Here is a 25,107-nt window from a genome sequence, read left to right as displayed (position 1 = left end):
TGCAAGATCATCTAGAAAACCTTTGTGTGCAAAAGCTATGTGCTGCCAACCATTTTTCTGTCAGGTCAGAATAAAACTGAACTTGATTATGTCATAAAATTGCAAACCAGCACTGTTTTATTCTGAATTCTCCATTTTTTTCTGCTTGTGCGGTATGATTGGGCAGAGTTGGTATGCTCTAGGGGCATTTGATTAAATGTTGTAATCTTGCAGGACCAAGGAAGCATGCCCTCTGTCATGCCCCTGTACTCTAGAAAAGCACTTTCCTGAACATACATGCTTCCCACCCTTTAAATGCTCCAGAAATCTCTTAAGACCTGGCTGTGTTCCCAAGGCCTGAGGTTAAGGGTGTCTGTGGAAGCCCTGGCAAACATTGTTGGTTTTGGATGTTATTTATGTGGTATTGTTCAGGTGGTCGTACTCCTTTCAAATTTTGTATGCTTTTAAATAATGTAACCTGTTCAGTCGTTTTGGAGTCAGTCAGCCTCGAAAACCAATAAATAAATAAATTTTGCACAGGAATAATTATATAAGTGAAAGATTGCATGCTTAGAACGAAAGCAAGCTGAAAACCAAAAGTTAATCCTTAGCATAAATTTGCAGTTGCATTTAAATTGACTAATTCCACATATATAATGTAATCAAAATCAAATCAAACCAATGTAATATAATATATAATGCTGCCCAAAATACTATTTAACATTTTATGCTGTATTTAATTCTTTATAAAGGATGAAAGTCACTGTTTCATGAAATCCTTCAATTTATGCAACAAAGGTCTCTTTCTCTTATGCATATTTCTTAACATTTTAAGACAATAAAATTGTCTGTAGACTCCAACTTAAGGCATTCTTGTTTTTTCTCTTTTCAAAGGGAAATGATAAATTTGATAAAGGCCTTGGATAGAAGAAATACTTCCAGATAATTATTTCATCAAATAATTCCTTCCCATATACAACCTTGTTGCTAGAAATAGTCAGAAAAGAAAAAGAAGAAATAATGTAGTAAAGTAACTTACATTTTAACCCTGGGTCAGTTGGCTTTCCCTCTTAATTCTCTTCCATTCCTAAATAGAATGGAACAATAAGGGCAATTTCTGATGACCAGAAAGTTACTTCATGGTAAGCCCAACTACCATTTTTAGTTGCTGAAGATAGAACCAAGAGGAAAGTTACAATACAGTAGAAAAATATTTCCATGGTGGGTCAGTGCAACAGTTCATAACTTTCATTATAGCCCAGTGCGACCAATTCTGCAACTGAAATAGCTAAATTATCTACTTTATGTTTTATAAATTAGTTGGCTGTGCTTTGGTAGTCATCTACAAATGTGTTTGTGATAGCTGCTGCCATTAAAGCCATCAGCATAGTCATAGTATACACTGTGTTCTGTGTGGCCATTACACAAGACAATGAATTCTCCAACCCATCTGCAAAATGCAAAACAGAAAAAAATAATTCCTGCTCGTAGGAGACTATCAGCCCTTTGCTTCTCTAATGAATATCTGAAGTGGAATTTCCGATCCCTAAGCAGTCCCAGCTTAAGACAAGTCTATATTCTTCAGAGAAATGGGTCTGGGCAGAAGAGGGAAGCTCAGTCTCTATGTCTGATGGAATTTGAATAATGAAGCAGGGATCTAGACCTAGATCTATCTTGTCCTGGTATAATATTCAGATTCTTCCAATAACTGAATGTGTCACTTTCACCTGAACTGCCCAAGTCAGCTTTGGGCTATCAAGAAGGCTGTCTTCTGGATGAGAATGTTATTGTGAATCCATCTAATGGGTTCAAAGGAGGATGGGGATTAAGGCTGTGATTCCAATGTTATCCTGCAAACGAACAGTAAATACAAGAAGTGACAGAATGAACCCCTAAGGAACTGGTACATGTGAACATGGCCTGAAAATGATGTTCCTCGCCCATTTAAGAGCCCAGGGCTTTATCACTGCAGCATGTTGGCTACTAGCCCCCTTTCCAGCACAGCTTCCTTCTTTTGGTCCTTCTTCTCCCTCTTTCCTTTTTTCCTTGGTTCCCAAAATGGAGCAGGCAGGAAAACTACTGCTTCTTTCGAAAAGCAAAAGATTAGAGTGACTTTCCTCCACAAGACAGCCTTCTAGTAGAATAGGTGGAATTATGCCTTCCCTGTTGGCTCCATCTTTGCTGACTGAGAACACCTGCTGGTGGGGGACAGTTTGGTTGCTGTTCCCTCCAGGTGACACTATCTGTTGGATTTTATTTTTGATTTATAGTTTTTCCATAAGTCAACCCTCCATAGTTGCTTGGAGTTGGGTGGCCTAGAAATCTGATAAATAAACAAACAAAAATAAGCAAACACTTATGCTAGCTGAAATTAGCAGCCCTACATATTCCAGTAGCAGACTTATAACAAAATCAGTTATCCTAAATACAAACATATTAAAATGTTTATTAGACAAAGATATATGTGACAAATACTAGATACACTTAAAATAAAATCAGAATACAGAATATGGGTATTTTCAAATCTACTTTTTTAGTAAGGAAATATAGATCTCTTTCCTAAAGCATGAGCTTATTAATAGTAAGTGCATGAAAAGCAGTCTATTAAAACATGCATTTAAATCCTGATTGCCCCCAACCCCCACACAAACCATACAAATAACTTCTTTCTAGAGGTGCAAATCACATGAATTAAGGACCACAAAAGATGCTTCCTATATTAATCATTTAAGCTAAATAAACCATCACGAAGGAAAAAGACTGATAAGCTGAACTGTTGAATTGTAGAAACATAGTCTCCATTCAATTATTTGATGGATATGCAGTCCTCAAATGGCAGAGAATAATTGCATGGAATTGGGTAATGAACCATATCAGTAGAGTTTGTTATTTTTTCCTGTTCTCAGCAGCCTTCTGCACTATTCTTTGCTAGAGCTGATGAGTTGAAAGGTTAAAGAACTGGCAAAAAATGTTTCTCCTCATTTTAGTTCAGGAATATTCCACTGAATCTATGTTCTGTCCAGAAACCCTTGGATCAAAATACAGATTTTGTTAAAAAACATTATTTTCCTCTCCATATCCTTCCAGGAATAGTCCCTCATAGACTTTCGGTATAAGTTCTTTGCTTTTGATTCTCCCATCATTATAGCTCAGCTTTCTGGAAACTCTAGGAAAGAAACAAGACTTGATCAGTGTGAAACAAATGCCAAAATAATTGCAGTGAAAGACCCTACAACATCTTATCTTTTTTACTGGGGAAAAAAAATGCTGCCCTCCATACATAATTAATACACTAATGACTATCTGATGTATTTCAAAGAAATTCATACAACAGACCAAAAGAATATTTGGTTTTTAGTAACTACGAATTGTAGAACTGATGATATCAGCAATGCATGATGTAAAAGAAACTCATCACTGATTTATTTTAGTGAAATGTCATAACCAGTATGAATTCTACCTTAGCACTGACAGCAGAACGTATGATGTCTGCTAGCATCCATCACTCTTAGCTCAAAATTGTCATATGAAACTGTTTATTTGGAAAATATGCACACAAGTGCATTATTGAGAAAGCTGAATATAAAACAATATATCAGGAAAAGTTGTACATCAACATATAGAGATTTCTTTAAAAGTAAACAACAACCCTGAACATGTGATTTAACAGAACATTAAGTTAATGTACAGTAAGTGATGTTAACTGCACTTAAACCCTACCTTTAGACAAATCTACCTGCTGTTACCTGGTCTAGCCAGTTCACCAACATAACTTAGTGCAACATTATTTTCTTTTGTTTCGCGAATTAGTTTATTTGGACTAAGGTTAAATAACTTTTTCCTTGTATATCTGTTTTTCCGCACACTGAAAATATACAGGGGAAGGACAAACTTCATAGTAAAGCATATGCGTTTCATGCAGAAGATTCCAGCTTGTATAAACAGGGAAAAGCTGGGAAAAACTCCTCTCTAAACTCTTCAGAATGACTATCAATCAATTGGGATGAGAAATAACTGTATTTCTAACTAGGAAAAATGGGTTGACCATTTTGGGAAACCATTATTGTTTCAAATAATAATAATAATTTCTATTATTTTATGCAAAGAAATGGCTGTTTTGCAATAAACTAAAACATAGCCTCTTTTACCTATTCACCTTCCTTTATTTCTTTGCTTGGATTCTAAAAGAAATTAATGTCCAACTCCAATGGTGGGTAATTTTTGGTCATTAACACCTGCCTCCTCTTCCCATTATGGTATGCCCACAGTCTTATCATTTTTCCCTAAGTGATCTAGCAATACAATTCATTTTCATCTATTGAGAAAGGGAGCTCCCATCTCAGTGCACAGTGAATAAATAAATCCAGAAAGAAAGAGGAACATAAGGAAATAAACGTTGTTTTGACTGGACCTTACTTTTATTTATCTGTGATCATTCATGGTAATTCCCCCCTCCTCCAGCTCCCTGCCATTGGAGTATTATGCATAAAGAAATGTAAAACAGAACACAGGTGATCTTCTGTATCATATCTTCTGTATCTTAGTGCAAGAAAATGTTTTGTAAAATGGTCTTAGGTCACAGATGAGCAAACTGTAGCCTCAAAGCCATATGCAACTCCTGAACCCCTTCTTTGGGGCTTCCAGGACCCCGTCTAACCACTGTTGCCAAAAACTGATGATGTGCTTTTCCACTGTGTGAGGTAGACACAAACTATAATGCAACTGTACAGTAAAGCTAATCATAGTTTAAAAACAAGGAATATACTCTAACCAACCCATTTGGTATGGTTACCGCTCCTGCTCCCTAGGGTCTTTGATTCTCTGGCCCCCAAATTTTTGATGAGATCCATGGCAATAGAAAGATTATTGATCCCACTTTAATTGTAGCTAAGAGGGATACATGAGCATTTTGTCTCCTCCTCTCTGTCCTTTCACAAAGAATATAACAAAGGAATTGTTATCCCTTTGGGTGAGATGGGCGGCCAAATAAATTTGATAGCTAGCTAAATAAATAAATGGAATAATGAAAAGGAATTCAAATATTGCTTACTTTGGTATATAATTTTGTGATTTTCTTGGAATCTCATAACTCTGCAAACACTTGGGAATATTTTCATTCATATCTGAGATCCTGGATTCTGTGAAAAAGTTAGATATGGATTAAAAAAGTGTCCCTTTAAACACTTTGGCTGAGGACAAAGATATGAAAAGTATAAATACTCTCCTTTTAGCAGGTTGAATAAATAAAAATGAATTTTATTGTGAGTTTCTTATAAACCAGGATAAACTAATTTCAAATGAGCGATAGGTTACATTTACGTTCTGACACCCTTTTCCAAATGTTACAAGGCAATTCACAACTCAAAAATTGTATACATAAATGTGCATATCAGTATGGTTGGAAAAACAAAAGCAAATGCAGACTGATATGTCAGTCTGTGGACACAGAATAGTCAAAATTGACCAACCCCCCCCGCGATCTAATATTTTGATTAGAAATAAGTTTTCAGGTTCAGATAAAACAAAAAAATAAACATCTTGGCATGTCATAAAAAGCCTGAATTTATTTTGTGCTATTCTGACAGCATCTGCTGACACTGTCCATTATTTGTTTAGTGTCTTGCCTAAACTATATTCTTTTATATCCAGCATAAAGGGTTAAAAAACTACTGACATTTGGATGTTTCTTGGAATAACTAATTAATTGCCTAACTTGACCAAAGAACAATACATTGCTTTACAGATTGCATTTAATCTTTGAAACCAACCTTCCATATCAGCAACTGAAGCGGCCAGAAAGGTATGGTCTGAAGAAACAGAAAATCCGTAATTCTGAAAATTAAAGAGTTTATGATTGGTTAAACTAGGTCATCAACTTGGATTACTGATGTCCAGGAGTTAAGTGTAGTTTAATAACAAGCTTTTACTATATTTCTTTCCATTCTGTGCTACTTTATAGTTTCCAAGTATCAACCTAATTTTTGCAGCAGATCTGGATCAAACATTACTTTACCTTTCACCTGCCACACATGTTAAACCTGTTACTTAGATAGAAAGTTTTAAAATAAACACATACTAGCAGCCAAATACTAATATTCTTCCACAGTCTAACTCATACATTAAAAAAGAACAGAGATGAGGAGAATCACATAGTGCCATACCAACTAGTAAGACTCTTAGCCCAATCCCATGCAAGCTTAGTTAAAAATAGTTGTGCTAAATTCAATGAGGTTTATATCCAGGTACACAAAGGACTATGCCCTGATAAGTAGGTTCATGTATTTCAAAAATGATGTCCATAAATGAACACTTTTACAGGACTTGGTACTTTAAATGTTTTTTTTTAAGTTTGAGGACATTATAGAAGGTTATACTTCACTTACCATATTTGATGCCCAACTGTTTTTAACAGGTGGCTGCAATGTGAAAGTTGCATCAGTTCTAATGCTTTTCCAGCAAGGTAGTTTCTGACACACTCTATACGAATTACCAGATTTATTTTTTAACCTTTTTAAAGGTGAAGACTGAGAATCTTCACTGCAGAAATGTGCTGCTCTTTTAATTCTGGCAACAGCAGGTAGAGTTCTTATTGGAGAATTAACAAGGGCATTTACAGTCTCAGATATTTGCATTCCTTCATATTTTTTTAAGTTTGCTGCTCTTAGAAATGTTGGAATTTTGGGAAACCCTTCAGAACATAATTTCTGGTATATATCTTCAATCGTATTATTTGTTTTTTTATGGAAGTTTGAGGACAAATTATTTAAACCAGAAATGTGTACTTCTGCAGAGTTTCTAGGGCTTGTGTATATATCTGAAAACTTAAATGGTTTCTGCAGCTTTGGAGAGCACAATTCCTTATACATTTTTTCAAATGCATCTTCATATTTCTGATTAACAGAGATGGGACTTTGGTTAATATGAAATGATGAAAAAGAATGACTTCGTGGTAGTGAAACAGTTGCAGTGAAAGTTTTAATTTCATGGTTTCTCTGTAGTCCATCAGAGGTTTTCAGTGGAGACGTGGAAGTTTGTAAAACAGAGTTTGTATTGTTATTCAAGGGCAAACTTAAACATGAGGTAGTTTTGAATGCCGCCATGCTCAGTTCCCCAGTTTTACCTTCTGCTACTGGATTAAAAGTTGTGTCTGAATCTACAGTGCAAACTGTACGGGAACAGTCTTCAAAACTTTGATTCTTTTTTACACTGTCTGAAGACAAAGGGAAACAAGCTGTACTTTTGACCAAAAATGTTTTTTCTGTATAAAGAGTTGTAGGTAAAACAGTTGTCTCTGCAACATTTCCAGTTTGTTCACTGTACGAATAATCTTCTGCAATGCCAGAACAGTCTATTTCCATTCTGTCTAATTTCTGAGATACAGTAGATTCTCTTCTGGATATACTTTTTTCTGAGCATTGTATCTGTTGCTTTGAATTGCAAAAAGGACTGTTGTGGCCATTATTTCCCATAGATAATTTGTGCTGCTTCTCATCATTTTCGGCAAAGAAGCCAGGCTTCAGTTTTAGTACTCCGGATTTTCTTGCTCTCTCTGTGTTGGTATTACATTTTGTTTTTTTAGAATGCCAATATCCATATTTGTACCGCTTGATTAATGAATTGGAGGAAGCTGTGTGGGATACTTTATGCAACAGTCTGCTAAGAGTCTTCACCATTCCTGGATACAAGTCTGCTATTGTGACATTATTCCATGAACAGTTTTCATCTGCAGATTCATACATTTCCAAAAAACTACTGTGGCCAGTTTCATTGGTAACACAAAGGGGCTGATTTTTAGGCACAATTGTCCCATGCAATGAATGTGAAGTAGCAGAATTGGGCAGTTCTGGAGATCTCAATGATACAGATGATAGCTGCTTCCTCTGGACCACATCATACCCTAGCAATGAAGGTACAAAAAAAAGTAGTACTTAATACTGATTGTTTACATTACTTGATGATGATATTTAAGATCTCCTAAAATCTCTTTGAAATGTAACCAATGTCACTCTATAGCTTGATTCATTAAAATAATTCCTGGCATACTCTACTTATTAATTCACTGCAGTGCTAGTTATTTATTTATTATACTTATGCACTGTGGTAATCAAGAATGACCCTGTTATACTTTATAATATATAAAACCACAAAACATAAAATAACATTGCAACACAATTATAAAACATAAGAAAATTCTTCAAAACTAGTGATTTGAATTGTACCCAGGAACTACCAGCAGCCAAAATAGCACCCATAATACAGGTATTATGTGGCTGTAATGGCTTTCATCCTCCAGCATGCAGGATGCTGTATTTTACAACAACAGAGTTTCCAAGTAATCTTCAAAGAGAGCTTCATGAAAAATGCATATTATAGTACTCAAGTCTAAAGGTGATAAAGCCATAAGTTACTGTTGCCAAGGCTCCTGGTCCAGGTAGGGTTCAGTTGTGAATCCAGGACTATTCGCACATTATGGACCTGGTCCTTCAGGGGCTGATTCACAATTTAAAGGAACAACCAGACAGCTGGATGGTTTGTGTACAAACAGGAACTCACTCTTCTTAAGGATGAGACTCCCTCAGAGAGAGAATAATTATATTCCAGACCCAGTGCCTTTGTCTCTCACACATATGTATCCTCAGCCAACTGAAGGAACTAGGTAGGGCATGGATCTAAGCCACAAGTGGCACAAAACATAAAATAACATTACAACACAATAATAAAAGACAAAAATAAAACTCATTCAAAACTAGTGATTTCAGTTGTACCCATAAACCTGCTAGCAACCAATATAGCATCCATAATATACATATATGGCAGTATATTATAATGGATAGCACCCTGTCCATTTCATTAGCACTACAGGCATCCCTACATGCTTAATGAAAACACAAATCCAAAACTATCTTGAATGATGTGGAAACGTAAGAATGCTTCATATATTCATAATTCTTAAATCAGGCTGTTTTTACTGATTCTTTTTACTTCAAATAAGCATATTAATTATGTAACTATCTAATGATTTAAAGAATACAAAGATATGTTAAAAATGATTCTTATCCTCAGAAATAAATTCAGTTAAACTGCGACTCATCCAAAGCTATTTTATAAATTACATAGCCAAAAGGGAATATGAAAATGTAGACTTATATATCTAAACTAAGCTTAACTATGGCACAGTATGTCAAACTGTAAAATATAATCGTATAATGCTACAGAGAAAATAGGGCAAATTACTTTATGATGCAGGACTAGAAAATACTCCTGTGAGATAAAATAGTGTTGAGAACATTCAACACTTGTAACCCTATTAATCTCTCCACAGAAATCTTTGAGTGTGTTGTTAAGTACAGATTTATTAATATGTAGCTCTAAGCACAATCATTTTAAATTATCTTGAGTGCTATCACTATAACACTTGTCTGCAGCTAACGATATTACTTCTTAAGGTAAATTTTAAAGGTCAGCTATTCAAACACTGGCTGTTACAGAATAACATGTTAGTGGGACTGGGACCAAGCTAGTCTCTGGAATCTACGTACAAACAGCAGGACATGCATACTGATTAAATGTATGCATGTGCACATGTGCCCACACACACAGTCGTTAGATCCAATTAAAAATCAGTACCTCCTGGGATGCATGTAGGTTCCATTGATAAATACAAAACACATGTTCTACTTGCAGAAGATTCCAACTTCAATTTATGGCACTCCCATTATATGGATTCTAAAGAAAGATCTCTAGCTGAGATCCTGGAGGTCTTCACTACTTTCAGTAAAAAAAACATTAAGCTAGATGGACCAACACACTCACTTAATATAAGGCAGAATAATTACAAAGCATTCTTAATGTAAGGCAGCTAGCACAAATTTATTTCACACATAGGCTGAGTGTTCATTTCCTTCTACTCAGATCGTATAGACAGACCAGCTGAAGAAGAGTGAAATAGAACGGGAGGCGGAAAGGACATGTTGCAGTTTCTGCCAGGGGATCTTGTATTTACAAAGATGGAAGAGAGCAGATTGATAGGGCTCAAATTAGATAAATTCCTGCATTCCTTATTGGATCCAGATCATGCAACTGCATGCTGGTGCATTTGACATTTTTTTTTCTTAAATAAATTCCTTAGACTTGTCATATATCACCCATGTCCACACGATATCAGTCAGTCCTTCGAAAATAATCTTACTTGGGTAGTGTGTCTACCATAGTATCATAATACCAACTATTTTTTATAGGCAAATTAATGTAGTTCTTGGCTAGTCAATTAGAAAGCATAAGCTTTGTACTCAAAGGACCTGAAAGTCTTTTGGAACATCTGATATTTTCCTTTAAAATTTCCTTAAAATAAGGAAAAAATCCTTATTTTCAGTAAAGCATCTTGAAGCTGTTATAAAGCTTACCAATAAAGGATTTATTTTCCATTTCCTGCAAAGGAAACAACTGATTAATACTTCTTGGTTCTGTTCTTGTGACCTAAACCAAAATATCCAAAGGATATAGTTAGTAAACAAAACAATAAACCAAATTTTGGGATACACATTCTGTTTATTACTGCTTATTATTACAATACAAAAGTCATGTAACATGCTAAAACAAAAAGACTGGACAGGGGCAGAAATATGCATATAAGGGGACTGATCTGAGAATCATTAGATAGAAAAATAATTGTATAGTGTGCTAACACATGGAATACTATGTACAATTTTCATCATTGCAATTTTAAAAAGGTAATCATGGAACTAGGAAGAAAAAACCCAGAAAAGAGTGATCAGCTTACCCATAGGCTGGAAAAGGTCTTCCAGGTGAACAAGTCAAAGTTAACATTTTCTCCCATTAATCTATTGACTATTAGATATGGATATATATTTTCTTTAGTATCAGAGCCTGTGGGAAGATGCTATTCTACCCATGCCTTTTTTGTGATTTTCCCACAGGCATATGGTTGCCCACTATGGCAAAAGAATGCTGGTAGACTAGATTAAGCAGGAATATCTGTGAGTTGCTTTCATTATTCCAGATGATTAATTTCTTATGGAAACAGGAAGATGAGTATTATCTTTTAAACCTTTACAATTAATTTCAAAAGTCCTGATCTACATATCTGCTAGAAATAATTGTGCAGATAGTGCCTCTCCAATAGAAAATATATAGAAGTTTACAGTATGTTAAAATTCCAAGGCAGGAAACAGACCACGGATAGAAAAATCTGGACTATACAGCTATAACTGGAAAGAAATTTCAGTAGAATGAATTAACAGCTACTGTATACTACCGTAAGCGTTGTTGGAACAGAGCTGGTACAATCTTCCAACAGCATATCCATTTCTACGTTGCACTTATTCTTCACAGGTGTTCTAGAATTGCATTCAAGTGGGATGTTCTCCTTTCAATAAAAATAGCGCACAGAGCAAAATAAAATCCTGCTGTTTATGTGAACTAGACAGCTGGATATGAACGAATTCCGACTGGATTTACTGACCGGAGTTAATAACCAATTTTCACATTGATTCAACAGGACTCATTAACTCAGTTATTCCATGATTAATGGCAGAAAACTAGAGAAATACTTCAGTTTAGGATTATTAACTATTATTTCATACAATTTTTTTTTGGCTACGGCAGTAACTTATACTGCAGAAGAACAAATAAAGTAACATTTACTAGATGATAATGATCAAGATTATCTGTCATGTGCAAACCATCTTACTGGAAAAATTACCCAGTAAGAATAAGTTCTGAAAAAGAACCACGAAGATCTTAAAATGTAATATATACAGTTTGTCATATATTTTCTGTGATATAGAATTGGTAGTGGACCACTGTATTTAGGATCATATCTTCAATGTGGTGTGTGGACCCTAGCATACCCAGCTACCCCCACCCCCCTGGTGCTCAGCAGGCTTCCTGCTCCATCTTACTTTTTATATTTAAAATAAGAGATACTTTAATACAAATAAAATTGGCATGCTACAAATTAAAATGGTTTCCAGCATAATCTTAATTTCAGATGGCCTACATAAGCTTTCTTGGAGAGTAACAGTGTGTAGCCATAAACCAATGTTTGGAACCATGACATCTGTCCGCAAAAAGGAGAAAGGTGAGAAGTATTAGGTAGTATCCTATAGGGAAGGGATAGAATGTGTTGTATTCTAGAAAATCACTGATTTGTAACTGATTATGTTCTTTATGGCAGTAATTTTGTTAATGGAAAAGCCTCCCCCTCACCACTCCATGGTGATTTTGCAGGAGCTTCCACAACGAAGGCTTACAATCCCAAATATGCACACCAGTTAAAATAGAATGCAGATGTCTGTGTAGATAAAATGCCACAAACATTTGCTGACCATATAGAAAGCTTTTGACAGCACTTTTTTTTTTGCAGTTAGTAAAGTATGTAGTTCAGATTCTGTCCTACCCCTTATTATACAGGTAGTTCTCGTTTAGTGACTGCTTCGTTTAGTGATCATTTGCAGTTAAGATGGGATGAAAAAGTAACTTTGCAACCAGCCCTTGCATTTACAACCTTTGCAGCTCTGTAAAGCAAAGAAAAGCTGAAGTAAGATTGTAAGCACAGTCGTGGTTTCACTTAGAGACTACTATGCTTAACAACCAAGTTGCCAGTCCCAATTATGGTCGCTAAACAAGGACTACCTGTATGTCAATGTATTAGGATACCTAATATTGTGAGCAAAATTCATTTTGTCTACACCATTACCTTGATATGTATATTTGCCAAATGCCATTTAATAGATGCCAACTCAGCATTCCTTTTGTCACCTACAATTCAAAGTTAAATAAAAATTATACTTCAGTCAGCATAACTAATACTAAGATTTTATTAATTTTTCATATAGAACTGTTTTTTTAAAAACACAAAGATCTTCCTTTGGGCAAATATAGGAAAGATTTACTCTTCTTTTGTTAGCTATAAAAAAGCAAACATCAGATTGCTACCAAGATGAAAAAATAACATCCAGCACTGTGATTATCATGAGCTTTGAAAGCAATTCATTGATAAGTAATTGTGCAACTGGAATAAGACAGATTTCAACTAAATTGCCTGGTTGTACTGCCATTCTCTGAGAAATGTGTGTGGGAGGCCATGAATGAATGTCATGCAGAAAGCTGTCAGATCAAGGTTTTAAAAAACAATGACACAAATACAGTAACTGGGTTGTTATTTGAAGAATGGGCAATGAATTAGTAACATGTGCTAATGATTTAAAAGTGTAAAAGGAGCTGTAATTTCATATGCATGTCATACGACTCTTGAATTACAGACTTAAATACACATTATCAATCCAGGTACTACAATCAGAGTATTTCACTTGTGCAAAAAAGATGCCAAAAATATCGATAGAAAGAAAAATAAAAATTACATTTTCAGTTAAAATTCTGTACATTAATTCATAAGACTAAATTTATGATACATAGCTATTGTGAAATATAAATACAGTATGATGCATAGGAATTGTCCAAGTCTTTGAACTTTGTAGATCAAATATAGCCTAAAATGCGTTTTAAAATAACTTTAACTTAGCTTGCAGTTAACTCCATAGTGAAGGGTGTGCAGATACATTTTTAGAGTTGCATGATTTTGCTTACCTGGACTGAACTGACTCTCTTCATGTAAGTTTGTGAAGTGATGTTCCTCAAATGGCTTTTTAAAGAACCAAAAAATCACAAACATTGGATTAACATCAGTAAGTGTACAAAACCAATTTTACTATTGAATGACAAAGGAATTAGTACAGAGACTAGTTATTACATAAAAATAATTTTTCAGAACATTCTTATATATATTTATATGATGATATTCTTGCTACTTGAATTCATCAATTGTTCACTGTCTTACAAACTAACTTATTATATTAGATTTTTTGCTCCAAAATACTTATATTTATTTGTTTATTAGATTTTTGCCACTGCCCATCTCCTCCCAAAGGGAGAACTCTGGTGGTTTACAAGGATAAAAACATTAAAATGTGATAAATAAGTATAAATACAAATATAATAGTGAAGATAAATTATATACAATTTTATTTCCCTTTATATAGAACAACTATCTGCTGCTATCGATTACTTACTGCATTTGTGATATTGGTGCTAATTATATGATGGGGGGAGGAATCAAACTATAATTTGCTGACTTAATATTATACAGCTTTAACTTCAGGTTTCACATAGGACAACACCACAATGAGACACGTAGATTAAATAATCTACAGTTTTCCAGGCCTCAAATAGAAATACACTGAAGTTTACATAATAGGCTGGGTCAGGTCCTTCAATAATATATTTAATTTGCAAATCAAATGCCTCTATGGATTATTCCAGAGGATTCTGAAGACTCCACTACGGTTTTGCCCATCTCACCCCACTAATGTTATTTATGCTATTTTATATTGCAGTTCATCAGAAATACCATGCAATAAGGCTTCTTGGGAATAAGAGCCAGTGTGGTAATGGCTAAGAATTAAAAATATAAAATCTTTATCATAATGAGGTCACAAACTTACCAAGTGGCCTCTCACATAAGCTATGTTCTTATACTTGGATAAAACAGTGATAAGAATTACGCATATATTATATATGCACAATTAAAATGAAATAGGTTTGTCCAATAATTGGTACAGTTAAAAAAATATAAGATCATCCTGTAACCCAGTATAGTATTGGTTATCAAAATCACAATAAAAATAAAAGTATGGGTGTGAAGGGGGGAAATCAACAAAGAAATGGCTAATTTGTTTTTAATATGGTGCGTGGCAGTAGAACTGGAGGATGAGGGGATGCGTATGCTTTCAGCTGAAGGAATGGCTTCCATAGGTCTGCTCCTAAACTACTTGCAGATCATACCTGATCATCTGTATAGTCTTCTTCAAAATCAGAGTTCTGCTTTTGTACTTAATTAAACAAGACAAATTTTTATTAAACATGTACATCTGAAAATAAAATTTCATCTTCAATGGCAGATAAAGCCAGTTCATGCATACAAGTCAGATACTTATTTTCTCCATGAAAATCTTCCTTCTTACATTTAGAACTAAGTTCAAAATATACCTGTTCATCCAAGCCTCTTACATTTTGTATAATAAGGGTGATGACTGTGTGGTTTAAATGGGAGATTGGATAATATTACTATATTATACAGGGTACATACCTGGATAATGAGTCTAGAAGTATTCAAGACTGGGTAGCATATACATCCGTTTAAAAAAGACTAAATAAATTAACTCTCCATTTAACCTAGTTTAGCAGTTGAGCTCAGTTCAAAGGCAATTTGACTTTGATTTACCAATATAGCCATAAGCTACCAACATTATGACGTAGTGTTATTATCATCTTGGTAACTGAATGAAGGGAGAAATCCTAGAAATGGTTGTTGACAACACGGAGCGCTGTTTTGCTGTATATGGAACAATGGTCTATATTTTGTTACTTAATTCACTGATGCTTTATCTTTGGATAAAGGAACTCAAGATTACATATATACAAAGCAGAAGAGGTTGAATGGTTCCATCAATTCTTATGGGCAATTCAGTAAACTAGGAATTCTGATTCAGCAGCACAAGATCACATGGCACCAAGCAATGAAGTATAGAGTACATCAAGAAAAAGTTTCAAGCTCTTACTCTTATGCAATTAATTCATCAACATTTCTTCTCTCACCAACCAAATCTCAAGAATTCTCAAGGCCATTAAAAGCAAATACTGATATTTTCTGAAGAAAGGATTTGCATGGTTAGATTTCAAAGTAACTATTGTGGAATCTATACATGATCATTGTTAAAATTAATTTATACTTATTGAGCATAAGTATCATAAGCATATAAAGGATGATTAATTTTTGTATATAGTTACGCAAATTCTTTTGTTCTATTTCTTTGGTTTCTCTCTTTTCATCACAGTTTTACTGCTACATTTGCTACCCAAGTTATTATCTAAAACTTGAAACAAACTTTTCATTTTTGTGTTACAATTAAAGGTCAAATTCTTTCACACTTTAAGACAGAGATATTATGCAGGTTTCAAAAACCTTTCTTACCTAGGTTTTCTTGGCATTGTATGCTGTTCTGTGGTTTTAAGAGAAAACATTATTCAGTTAATGAATTCCTTTATAACAATAGAACAATAGAAAGGACAATTCAGTAGCTGTTCAGTAGCAATCTACATATTATTATGGTAGTTAATAATCTAATATTAGCTGGCTTGTAAGTCAGCTAACATTACATGAGCAGTCACTTGGGACCAACCTTTCTTCTCCCATATGGACTCCCTCAAGAGACTGTGTTCTTTTCCTTATGTTAGCAGCATCAGCAGTGAAGGAAGGAAGGGAATCTATAGAAATGCTTTATGTGCAAATAGTAGTTTTGAAACTACTATTTGCACATAAACTAAACAAACTTCAGGATTACTAAAGACAATTAGTTTGCTACAACCTGCTTGCAGTGGTAATGCATGTCTTAAAAAGAGATTCGCAGAAAGATATGATTAAGTTGGAGGTAGACCTCAGACCTTCTTCTTCTATTGCTTCTAAAACATTCATTTGCTGGAATCACGTGTTTGAACTGGGAACAGCACTGGAGTAAACCAGTTTGTGTCTAAAAGAAAACTGGAAAATCTGTTGAAACGGTATTTTCCAATTTGGCTTTGGAAGTAAACTTGCCTTTGCAGGAATTTTTTCTTTCTTTCTCTGTCAATCACAGTTCAAACCGAGTCTTAGGATACTATTATTCAATTAACAAGGAGACCCGCTTCTCTGAAATTTTACAAATCATTCAACCTACTGTCTTTGGATACCTTGTGGAAGCTCAACAGATCTCTCTGGACTAAGAAATTCTATCAACAAGAGCATAGGCACAACAACCAATCAGAGGAAGGATCACAGACTTAGGAAGCATTCAGTGGTTTATGAACAAATATTTATTTATTTATTTCATTTAATTTTTTATCCCACCTTTATTATTTTTTTTTATAAATAACTCAAGGCGGTGAACATACCTAATACTCCTTCTTCCTCCTGTTTTCCCCACAACAGCAACCCTGTGAGGTGAATTGGGCTGAGAGAGTGACTGGCCCAAGGTCACCCAGCCAGCTTTCATGCCTAAGGTGGGACTAGAACTCACAGGCTCCTGGTTTCTAGCCCAGCACCTTAACCACTAGACCAAACTGGATCTCCATTTATTTATATTTAGTCTTGATTGAAGCTCATAGTAAATTACCATTAAAAATATAAGTTTGGGAAATCATCTATCAGTATAATCCAACTGATATAAACAGACTTAATTAATAAACAGGTACCCCTTGACTTACAACGACAATTGGGATTGGAATTTCAGTCACTAAGCAATACGGTCATAAAGTGTGACCGTATTGCTTAGCAACAGCAATCCCTGCAGTCCCGGTTGCTGTCATTAAGTGAATCCCATGGTCATTAGATGAGGCAACTACCTGCTGGCTTCCCACAACCAAAGTTAGCAGGGAAACCAGCAGGAAGTTGCAAGGCCCAGGCTGGCAGGCAGGTAAGTGGCTCCTGCCGGGTTGGGGAGAGAGTGGGGGGTGCACAGGAATGTGGGGAAGGTGCTTGAGAGGTTCAATGCGGGTCGGGCGCATGGGGGTTCAGCATGGTTTGGGAAGGATGTGCATGAGAGGTGCCATGTGGGTCGGGAAAGGTGTGTGAGAGGTGCCGCATGGGTTAGGTGCAGTACGGGTGCAGTACTGATCGGGAAGGGTGTGTGAATGGCTGGTGTGGTGTGAGGACAGAAGGGCTGGGAGGGTGCGCAGATGGGGGAGACTTACCTGCTGGCTTCCCCATTGACTTTCTGGGGAATCTGGCAGGAGAGGTTGCAAATGGTGATCATTTGATCGCAGGGTACTTGGCAACTGATCATGTGAATGTCTGCCAAGCACCCAGATTGCGATCATGTGATCACAGGGTGCTACAACAATCATAAAATTGGGGACTGGTCATAAGTCCCTTCATTCAGCACCGTCATAACTTTGGTCACTGAACAAATGGTTGGAAGTTGAAGACTACCTGTATATGATTCTCATTCATCTGCCAATGCTAAACACCAGAAAGAACAAGTATTAAGAGACAAAACTATATTCAGAACTGTATTCAGAAAGTAACAAGATTATCTGCCTTTTTCTTACTTAGAAAAGTAAATAACAAAATTTGAAAATACTTCTTCTGCTGTAGTAATTTGATTAAAGAATGTTTAGTTGCTGAAACAATTGTTTGAATTACAACAATCATTCAGGTTACAAGAACAAAAATGCTGTCAAATAAATACCTCTGACAAGCATGATCTATGCAATGCCAATTTAACAAAGGTTGAATTACAATGATTTATATTGGCTTTTTATTATGTATAATCATAAAATTAAAAAATATGATTTATTTGTGTTTTCTGTACACTAGCACATTCCCCCCAAAATCCCCTGACAGTTTACAACCTGAAAATTTTAGCTTAACTGTATATCAATTTACAACCTGAGGTACAATCAGAATAATCATAGACAAATACATAAAACTCGTAAGTGCTAAAAAAACTATTAACTCACTTTGGCCTCAAGTTCAAGGAACAGTTAGCATAGATTAAAAGGCCTATAGACTAGCTCCATCTTGACCAACTTCCTGAACACCAGCAGGCACCATCCACATAATCCAACACAAGTTTTTAAACATAGACCCAACAACTTAGAAAATAAATTTCACATTGGCAGTCACAAGGTTAAGAATACAAGGCATACATTTTTAATACCTCATCAGATTTATCTAAAATTTCATCACTTGGCTCTTCTCCCCAAACCTTTGGTCCTATAAATTGTAAAGGAATGCATACATTTGTTAGAATATGTATTTCTGATTGAGATTGCAATCTTACATAAACTTCAGTTAGGGCAAAGCAAAGTGGTAAATTAGGGACTCCATCTGAGCTGGGGGCTAGACTTCCTCCCAAACTTCAACTCTTTGAGTTCTGGGGATAAGGAATGACCACTCCAGACTATGATAGAAAATTGGAAATTAGTTTTTATTACAGTAGGCATGGTAAACAAGGAGAAACAGCTGTATAAGAGCTGTACAATGAGCAGAGCATGCATATATTTTCCATCTCTATTCACATTTTGCATGTATGTCCAATAATGGAAATCTCATCAATCAGTGTAAGTAGCACTGCAACACTTACTTGAAACATAGTATTTCACTTTTTCTTCCAGGAAAAATAAATTATTACATAAGGCGAGGCAAGGAAAAGGAATGTTCCTGACATCACCGTTGGGCTGTGTGTCAAAACTCAGTCCCTGGTTCAGTGATCCAGATCACTTAGAAAAAAGCATTGTCCTGTTTTGTAGGTTCATTTGTAAAGTCCTTTGTAAATCCAAGGTATGCTAACAACTGGTGAACAGGCATTTATAGGGAATCAAACATCTGACAGAATTCAAAGAAAGCAAAATTTATTTATTTATTTTCTATCCTGCCTTTATTATTTATATACATAACTCAATGCAGGGAACATACCTAGTACTCCTTCATCCTCCTATTCCCCACAACAGCAAAGTATGGCCTATGCATTATTTCTTACCTTTTTTGGGAGGAGTGGGGACTGTTACTGAATATCTTGGATATAGAAGCCCAATTATTTATTGCATCTGAACCAGAAAACTGTAAGTTGGCATTAGAATTGAGACCAAGATAGGGTAAGAATAGCTTTGATTTATTAATTAAATTAGATTCCCTGCAGGTAAACTTTATATCATCCAGAAGTATGGAACTGAATCCCATGTTCCTGAGTTAGGTTCAGATTTAAAGTGGTAAAGTTATGAACATTTTCTGTTGCCTTCTGCACTTGATCCAACATTACCCATGGCCCTAGATTACTGTTGTGGCTAGCAGGGAAATAACAGAGAATGAATTTCTGTTATACACCCATTGCTCTGTAATCCCTAACTTAACTATTCATCCTACATGCATATTGAACTCTAGCTGTCATTTATTTAAGTATTCCAAACAAAGAAACTGGGAAAAGAAACCCCAAGCCCATCAAAAATTATTAATTTATGAAATTTATCTGACTGAAACTAGCCGGACTCAGGTGGCATGCTGCTGCATTCTGGACCAGTTGAAGGTTCCAAGTGGTCTTCAAGAGCAGCCTTGTGTAAAGCAAGTTTCAGGAATCAATTCAAGAGATTAGGACATCTTAAGGGCATAAGTATGTGTGTTCAGTACATACTATTCTAGGTAAGATGGTGCATCTGTCAGAGCTGTGCAGAAGCCCTCCTGGCTATGGTCTCACCTTCTCTTCTAGCAAGAGCATCAAGTCCGGGAGGACTCCCATATTGCAAAGCTGCACTTTCGAGGAAGCCCAATCCCAACTAGAACTAAAGGTGGTAATCAACAGCCATTTTGTCTTGATTGGGTTGAGTATGACTCTGTTTTTCCCCATCCAAATTCTGATACCCTCCAGGCACTGAGTCATGACTTCTACCACATTTCCCAATGGGTCTGGGGTACAGATGTATACCTGAGTATCATCAGCATACTGACACTTCACCCAAACCAGCAGATGACCTCTTCCAGTGTCTTCAGGTATATGTTGGAACAGAATAGGGGAAAGGATTAAACCTTAAGGCACTCTGTAACAAATGCCCAGGAATCCAACCTGTCCCCTGAACAACCACCTTCTGGAGCTGCTCACTTAGGAAGCATTGGAACAACCTACCATTGTGCCTCCATCTCCCAACCCTTGCAGGGAGTCCAGATGGATACTATGGTTTACAGTATTGAATGCCACGAAAATATCTAGAAGGACAAGGATGGCTGCACCATCTCCATCTAGTTAAGTATAACATTCTATTGTATGTTTCTGCAGATTTTGCAACATAAGCGCTTTATAATGGAAGACTACATTTTGAAATCCTATTCATGTTAATGTTGTATTTGATTTCCTTACCTTCTGTTTCAACTTGTACAGGAGCACAATCTCCTATGTAGATATTTTTATATAAAACAATAGAAGAAGCTATATATTTATTTTCTTCCTTGTAAAATTGACTATTCACCAGAATACACAAGTATGTTAGAAAGTAATGGCAGGATGTGTGTTGGATTAGAAAACTAATCCTTAATAAATTTAATAAACCTTGCTTGTTTTTCATTTCACTCCTAGATAAGTTTCAATATATTTCTATATTTGCATAGTTTTAAGGTAAAATTAAAATATAATAATAAAATTAAAATAATCTTACCATCATATGTATCATAAGTCAATGATTTGATAGAGACAACCATATCATCTTCAAAGGGAAAGTTGTACTAAATTAAGAAAATATCACATCAGTTTTATAAGTTTCCTAACTACTAAATTGATCTGTTAGATAAAATAGACATTTTTCAAAGCAGCATAGCCCAATGGGATTAGAATCTTTATTAAAGATGGATTTTACCAAAGGAAAACTACATCTGATTTGAAAACCATGTTACTTAAATTCATGTGATGTGGGTCACATGAAGACTTTCAAACCTGGGATGAAGAGATCCATATGATCACAGCTGGGGTTTTCTGTTTCTCTCTGTCACCAGCTAGGAATTGTCCCCATTTTTGCATTCCAAACATGGTAACACTAGTCTGCATCATGTACAGCCTAATTGCACAAATCTTCCAATGTTATCTTTTGCAGCTAAACAGTACTTTATACTCCTGAATTTGGTGAAGCAATGATACCAAGGAAATAAGTACCCAAGTTACTTTCTCTAATCTGTCTCACTCCTGAAATGTTCTGCATATGGCTGTATTTTCAAGAAACTGCAGTAAAAGCACATCTGCTTCTGCTCAGTTTGGGATCAAATATCTAGACCGGTGTTTCTCAACCTTGGTACCTTTAAGATGTGTGGATTTCAACTCACAGAATGGCTGTCTGGAGAATTCTAGGAGTTAAAGTCCACACAACTTAAAGTTGCCAAGGTTGAGAAACACTGATCCAGACAGACATATAAGCTGGAATACTCCCCATTTCCTTTCATCTAGGCAGGAAGAACGATATAATAAATGGTAAAGTACAGCTGCTGCTGCTCCTAACATTACTACTACTAATAAAAATTCGAGGGGGGGACAGGGGAAGACACCAGGGTTACCTGGATAGTTAGACGCAGTCCTCATGAAATCGGTCTGGAAAAGAGACCAGCATGGGAGCCATCCTCAAGGCCTTGCACCCCAAGGAAACACTCCACTCTTCCCGTGCAGCTCCCGATCCTCGAAGTCGGACCTGCTTCTTCCGCGCTCATTGTGCTTACCTTGTTCACAATGCTGCTCATGGCAGAGGCGAAGCGGTAGCGGCTAAGCCGGAAACGCCGATCCATGGTGCTACTGCCGTCTCCTACTTCTTGGAGGTGTGACAAAGATACCCCCCCTCACTTCCTCACTCCACCCATCTCAATTGCGACACTGACTTATTTTGCGCCCCCCCACCTTAAGGGCGGGCATTAATCGTTTCCAATACTATACACAAAAACCGGGACTGGGGACAGAAAAAAAAACTCCCTCTCCCAATTCAAATGTAGCGCTTTTCCAATCCCCGCAAGACTGACTTCCGATTCTTTACTCGGATAGGCTATTGCTCACGTCGCTTTGTGCAATTCGCCCAATCAGAAGGAGAGAAAATAATTCGGATAAAATCATTCTATCTGATTGGTCGGCAGGTCCATTTCTGCCTTCCAATCTAAACTCTCAAGTGAATTGTGGGCGGAGACGGAAATAAAAAGAGAATCTTTGAACTCGTCCTTCTGTTGTTACGCTCTAATTCTCTTCGGGTGGGGTGTAAGACAGTTTCAGTTTGACGGCCCTAAAGTGACGCAGAAAAACTAAAGATATATTTGCTGGGGAGGGGGTCGTGATATTTTTAGGTCGGTGTGCATTACATGAGAAGTATTAAAAATAATGAGGTAATTGTGTTTGTTTATTTATTTATCTAATTTGTCCCCGTCCATCTCCTCCCATCGGGGGACTCTGGGTGTTCGGAAATAACAGGCAGCAGTATAGTCCTGCAAGTTTACTCCTTTCTCCCCCCACAACCCCCGACAGAGGCAGCTAATTTGAGATTTGGTTCTTGTTTTCTGGTAAAAAGAAAAAGAAAGTACAAACGGTAAAAGCTGGGTGGCTTCCAATTTAAAAATATCTGAATAAGGCAGCGTGCTTGCACAATACAGGGGAAAAAAACTCCCTGGGAAGCAATCTTACATAAAAAAAAACTCTTTAATAGATTAGAGCCTACTGTGCTTCTGATGAATCAAGAATTCCCCTTACATTCTGCATGAAAATAAGTGCGTAGTGCATGCAACAGAGTAAAATGGCAATGAAAAATAAAAATATGAAAAACTCAGTTACAGATTAGATCATTTTCACAGTAAGAATTTGCTGCACTAATAATTAAATTTTAATATTACTGTGTTAATTTATGTGGTGTGAGAGCTTAAAGATGCTGATAGCATACGGACCATCGGTCTCCAAGTTTTAACATGATGTGTAAATGTAATAACTTCTAAATATATTCTAAATAATAATTTTTAAAAAAATATACTCAACTTTGCTGTTTTCTAATGCTAAAAACATAATATGTACATTTAGGTGATTTAGTCTAGTTGTCTGTAAAGGTTGCACTGGTCACTTTATGCCTATTTTGTAATTTAGTATGTAATTTTTTTCCACAAACTTTAACATAATTCACCAATTTGTCAAAATGTTTAGTTTGGTAGTACTTTTATTAAAAACAACAACAACCAATTTTAGAATAAAAGAAAGTAAGTAAATTAAAGAGTGAATGGGTAAACATTTTCTTATTCAGACAAGGTGACAACTATCTGCTGATTGTTATTAGGACAGTGGAGACATTGGGATGGGTTGCGCTGCCACCTAAATCCAGGTCTGCGGCTTAAGTATTTTCTTGTATCCAGGAGTGGTGTTGAATGTTATGAGAAAAAATGTAGGTCCATACTCCCTCTCTCTTTGATCCCAAGGACAGCAAAGGAATAAGCAAATGATAATTTGGCCATGTAATTATTGCAACAGCCATTAAACTACTGTTAAAATATATCATTTACAGTATTGGGATAGAAGGATAAAGATGGTTTAACAAAGGCTGCTTTTGTTTGGCTCCTGGTGAACAGCATTGTGTTCCTAGAGTGTTGATCAAGTGTTGATCCTTCACAAGTGAGTGAAGATTGTGACTCCAATATTTTTCTAGACTACAAGTGGATGTCCATCTATTATCACACCTGCTTGCTTTGTGGGTAGAGTAGCATCCACATTTAATTTATAGGAGTCTTTATAGGAGGATTTATCTAGCACATAGCTTTTAGGTTTAATTTGGTTGAACTGGTCCTTCACTTTGGGATACTACCTCTTGAGATTTCTCACTTCTCTACTTTTGACACACATGGAGGCTAATCTGACTGGAAGCTTGCCCTGTGTGGCTGGGTTGAGTAGTGCTTTATGTGGTGTAGCTAGTGTCTGATGTGATATGGTGTACCATATAGTCATGGTGTAGCCTCTGGGTTATCTTTGACCAGCTGGATTTTCTCTTACCTCACAAATACCTTGGGGTGGCAATATTGGTATATTTCCATAGCTCTCCCAGATGTTTGGTAACTGGACCATAAACTGCTTTTAGTTCCTTGGCTATGTTGGCTCCTACATCTTCACTTCACTACATTTTCCCTTTATGAGCAAACATGAAAGGAATCAGGCACATTCTGTTTTCTTTCTTGAGTCATTGGGTCCCTTTGAAATGCTTAAGATGGCTACCCCAGCCTTGGACATTACAGTCTTGGAATCCAACATGTTGTCCTTTGCAATGTCATCTTCTGACTGGACAAAGATGCCTTCACAATCTCCACAGTCTACCCTGTAACACACACCTAGCTGCTCCATCAAATCTGGAAGCTAAATAAAAATAAAAATTACTCCTCTGTGTGCCGGTCATGTTACCTTTTTTCTGCTAAAAAAAAATAGAAAAAAGAAAAAAGAAGGAAAATGCCTATGTGACTCAGGCACAAACAGCAGAATCCTTTAAAACATACTTTAAAAGAATGTGTCTATTTGTGCGTATAGGAGAGAGACAGAC

At 36.1% G+C, this 25,107-nt stretch overlaps 1 protein-coding gene across 2 annotated transcripts; it reads right to left on the bottom strand.

Annotated features, from left to right (window-relative positions):
* Positions 1 to 2,720: 2,720 nt before the first annotated feature.
* HJURP (Holliday junction recognition protein) lies at positions 2,721 to 22,398 on the bottom strand. Of its 2 annotated transcripts, XM_063305568.1 has the most exons (14): positions 22,283 to 22,398; positions 21,238 to 21,304; positions 18,753 to 18,808; positions 16,031 to 16,058; positions 14,842 to 14,888; positions 14,502 to 14,534; positions 13,588 to 13,642; positions 12,698 to 12,759; positions 11,255 to 11,365; positions 10,383 to 10,455; positions 6,363 to 7,876; positions 5,748 to 5,811; positions 5,030 to 5,117; positions 2,721 to 3,145 (listed from the first exon to the last, which is right to left on the bottom strand). In XM_063305568.1, the coding sequence occupies exons 1-14, from the start codon at positions 22,346 to 22,348 to the stop codon at positions 3,031 to 3,033; spliced, it is 2,379 nt and encodes a 792-aa protein (XP_063161638.1). In that variant the 5' UTR covers positions 22,349 to 22,398; the 3' UTR covers positions 2,721 to 3,030. The 2 variants fall into 2 exon arrangements, with proteins under 2 accessions (XP_063161638.1, XP_063161639.1); XM_063305569.1 differs by lacking the exon at positions 14,502 to 14,534.
* Positions 22,399 to 25,107: the final 2,709 nt, after the last annotated feature.

Source organism: Candoia aspera, chromosome 5 (assembly GCF_035149785.1).
Source record: "Candoia aspera isolate rCanAsp1 chromosome 5, rCanAsp1.hap2, whole genome shotgun sequence".
Taxonomy (NCBI): domain Eukaryota; kingdom Metazoa; phylum Chordata; class Lepidosauria; order Squamata; family Boidae; genus Candoia; species Candoia aspera.
This window is presented reverse-complemented; position numbering and strand designations above follow the sequence as displayed.

Excerpts from the sequence above, each read along its gene's own strand:
- HJURP (XM_063305568.1), bottom strand. The coding sequence starts at position 22,348 with ATGGATCGGCGTTTCCGGCTTAGCCGCTACCGCTTCGCCTCTGCCATG. Across the intron at positions 14,889-16,030 it reads ACAATGCCAAGAAAACCTAG|TACAAAAGCAGAACTCTGAT; the intron begins GTAAGAAAGGTT and ends TGTTTAATTAAG. Across the intron at positions 10,456-11,254 it reads CTGTTCCAACAACGCTTACG|GTCACAAGAACAGAACCAAG; the intron begins GTAGTATACAGT and ends ATTTTGGTTTAG.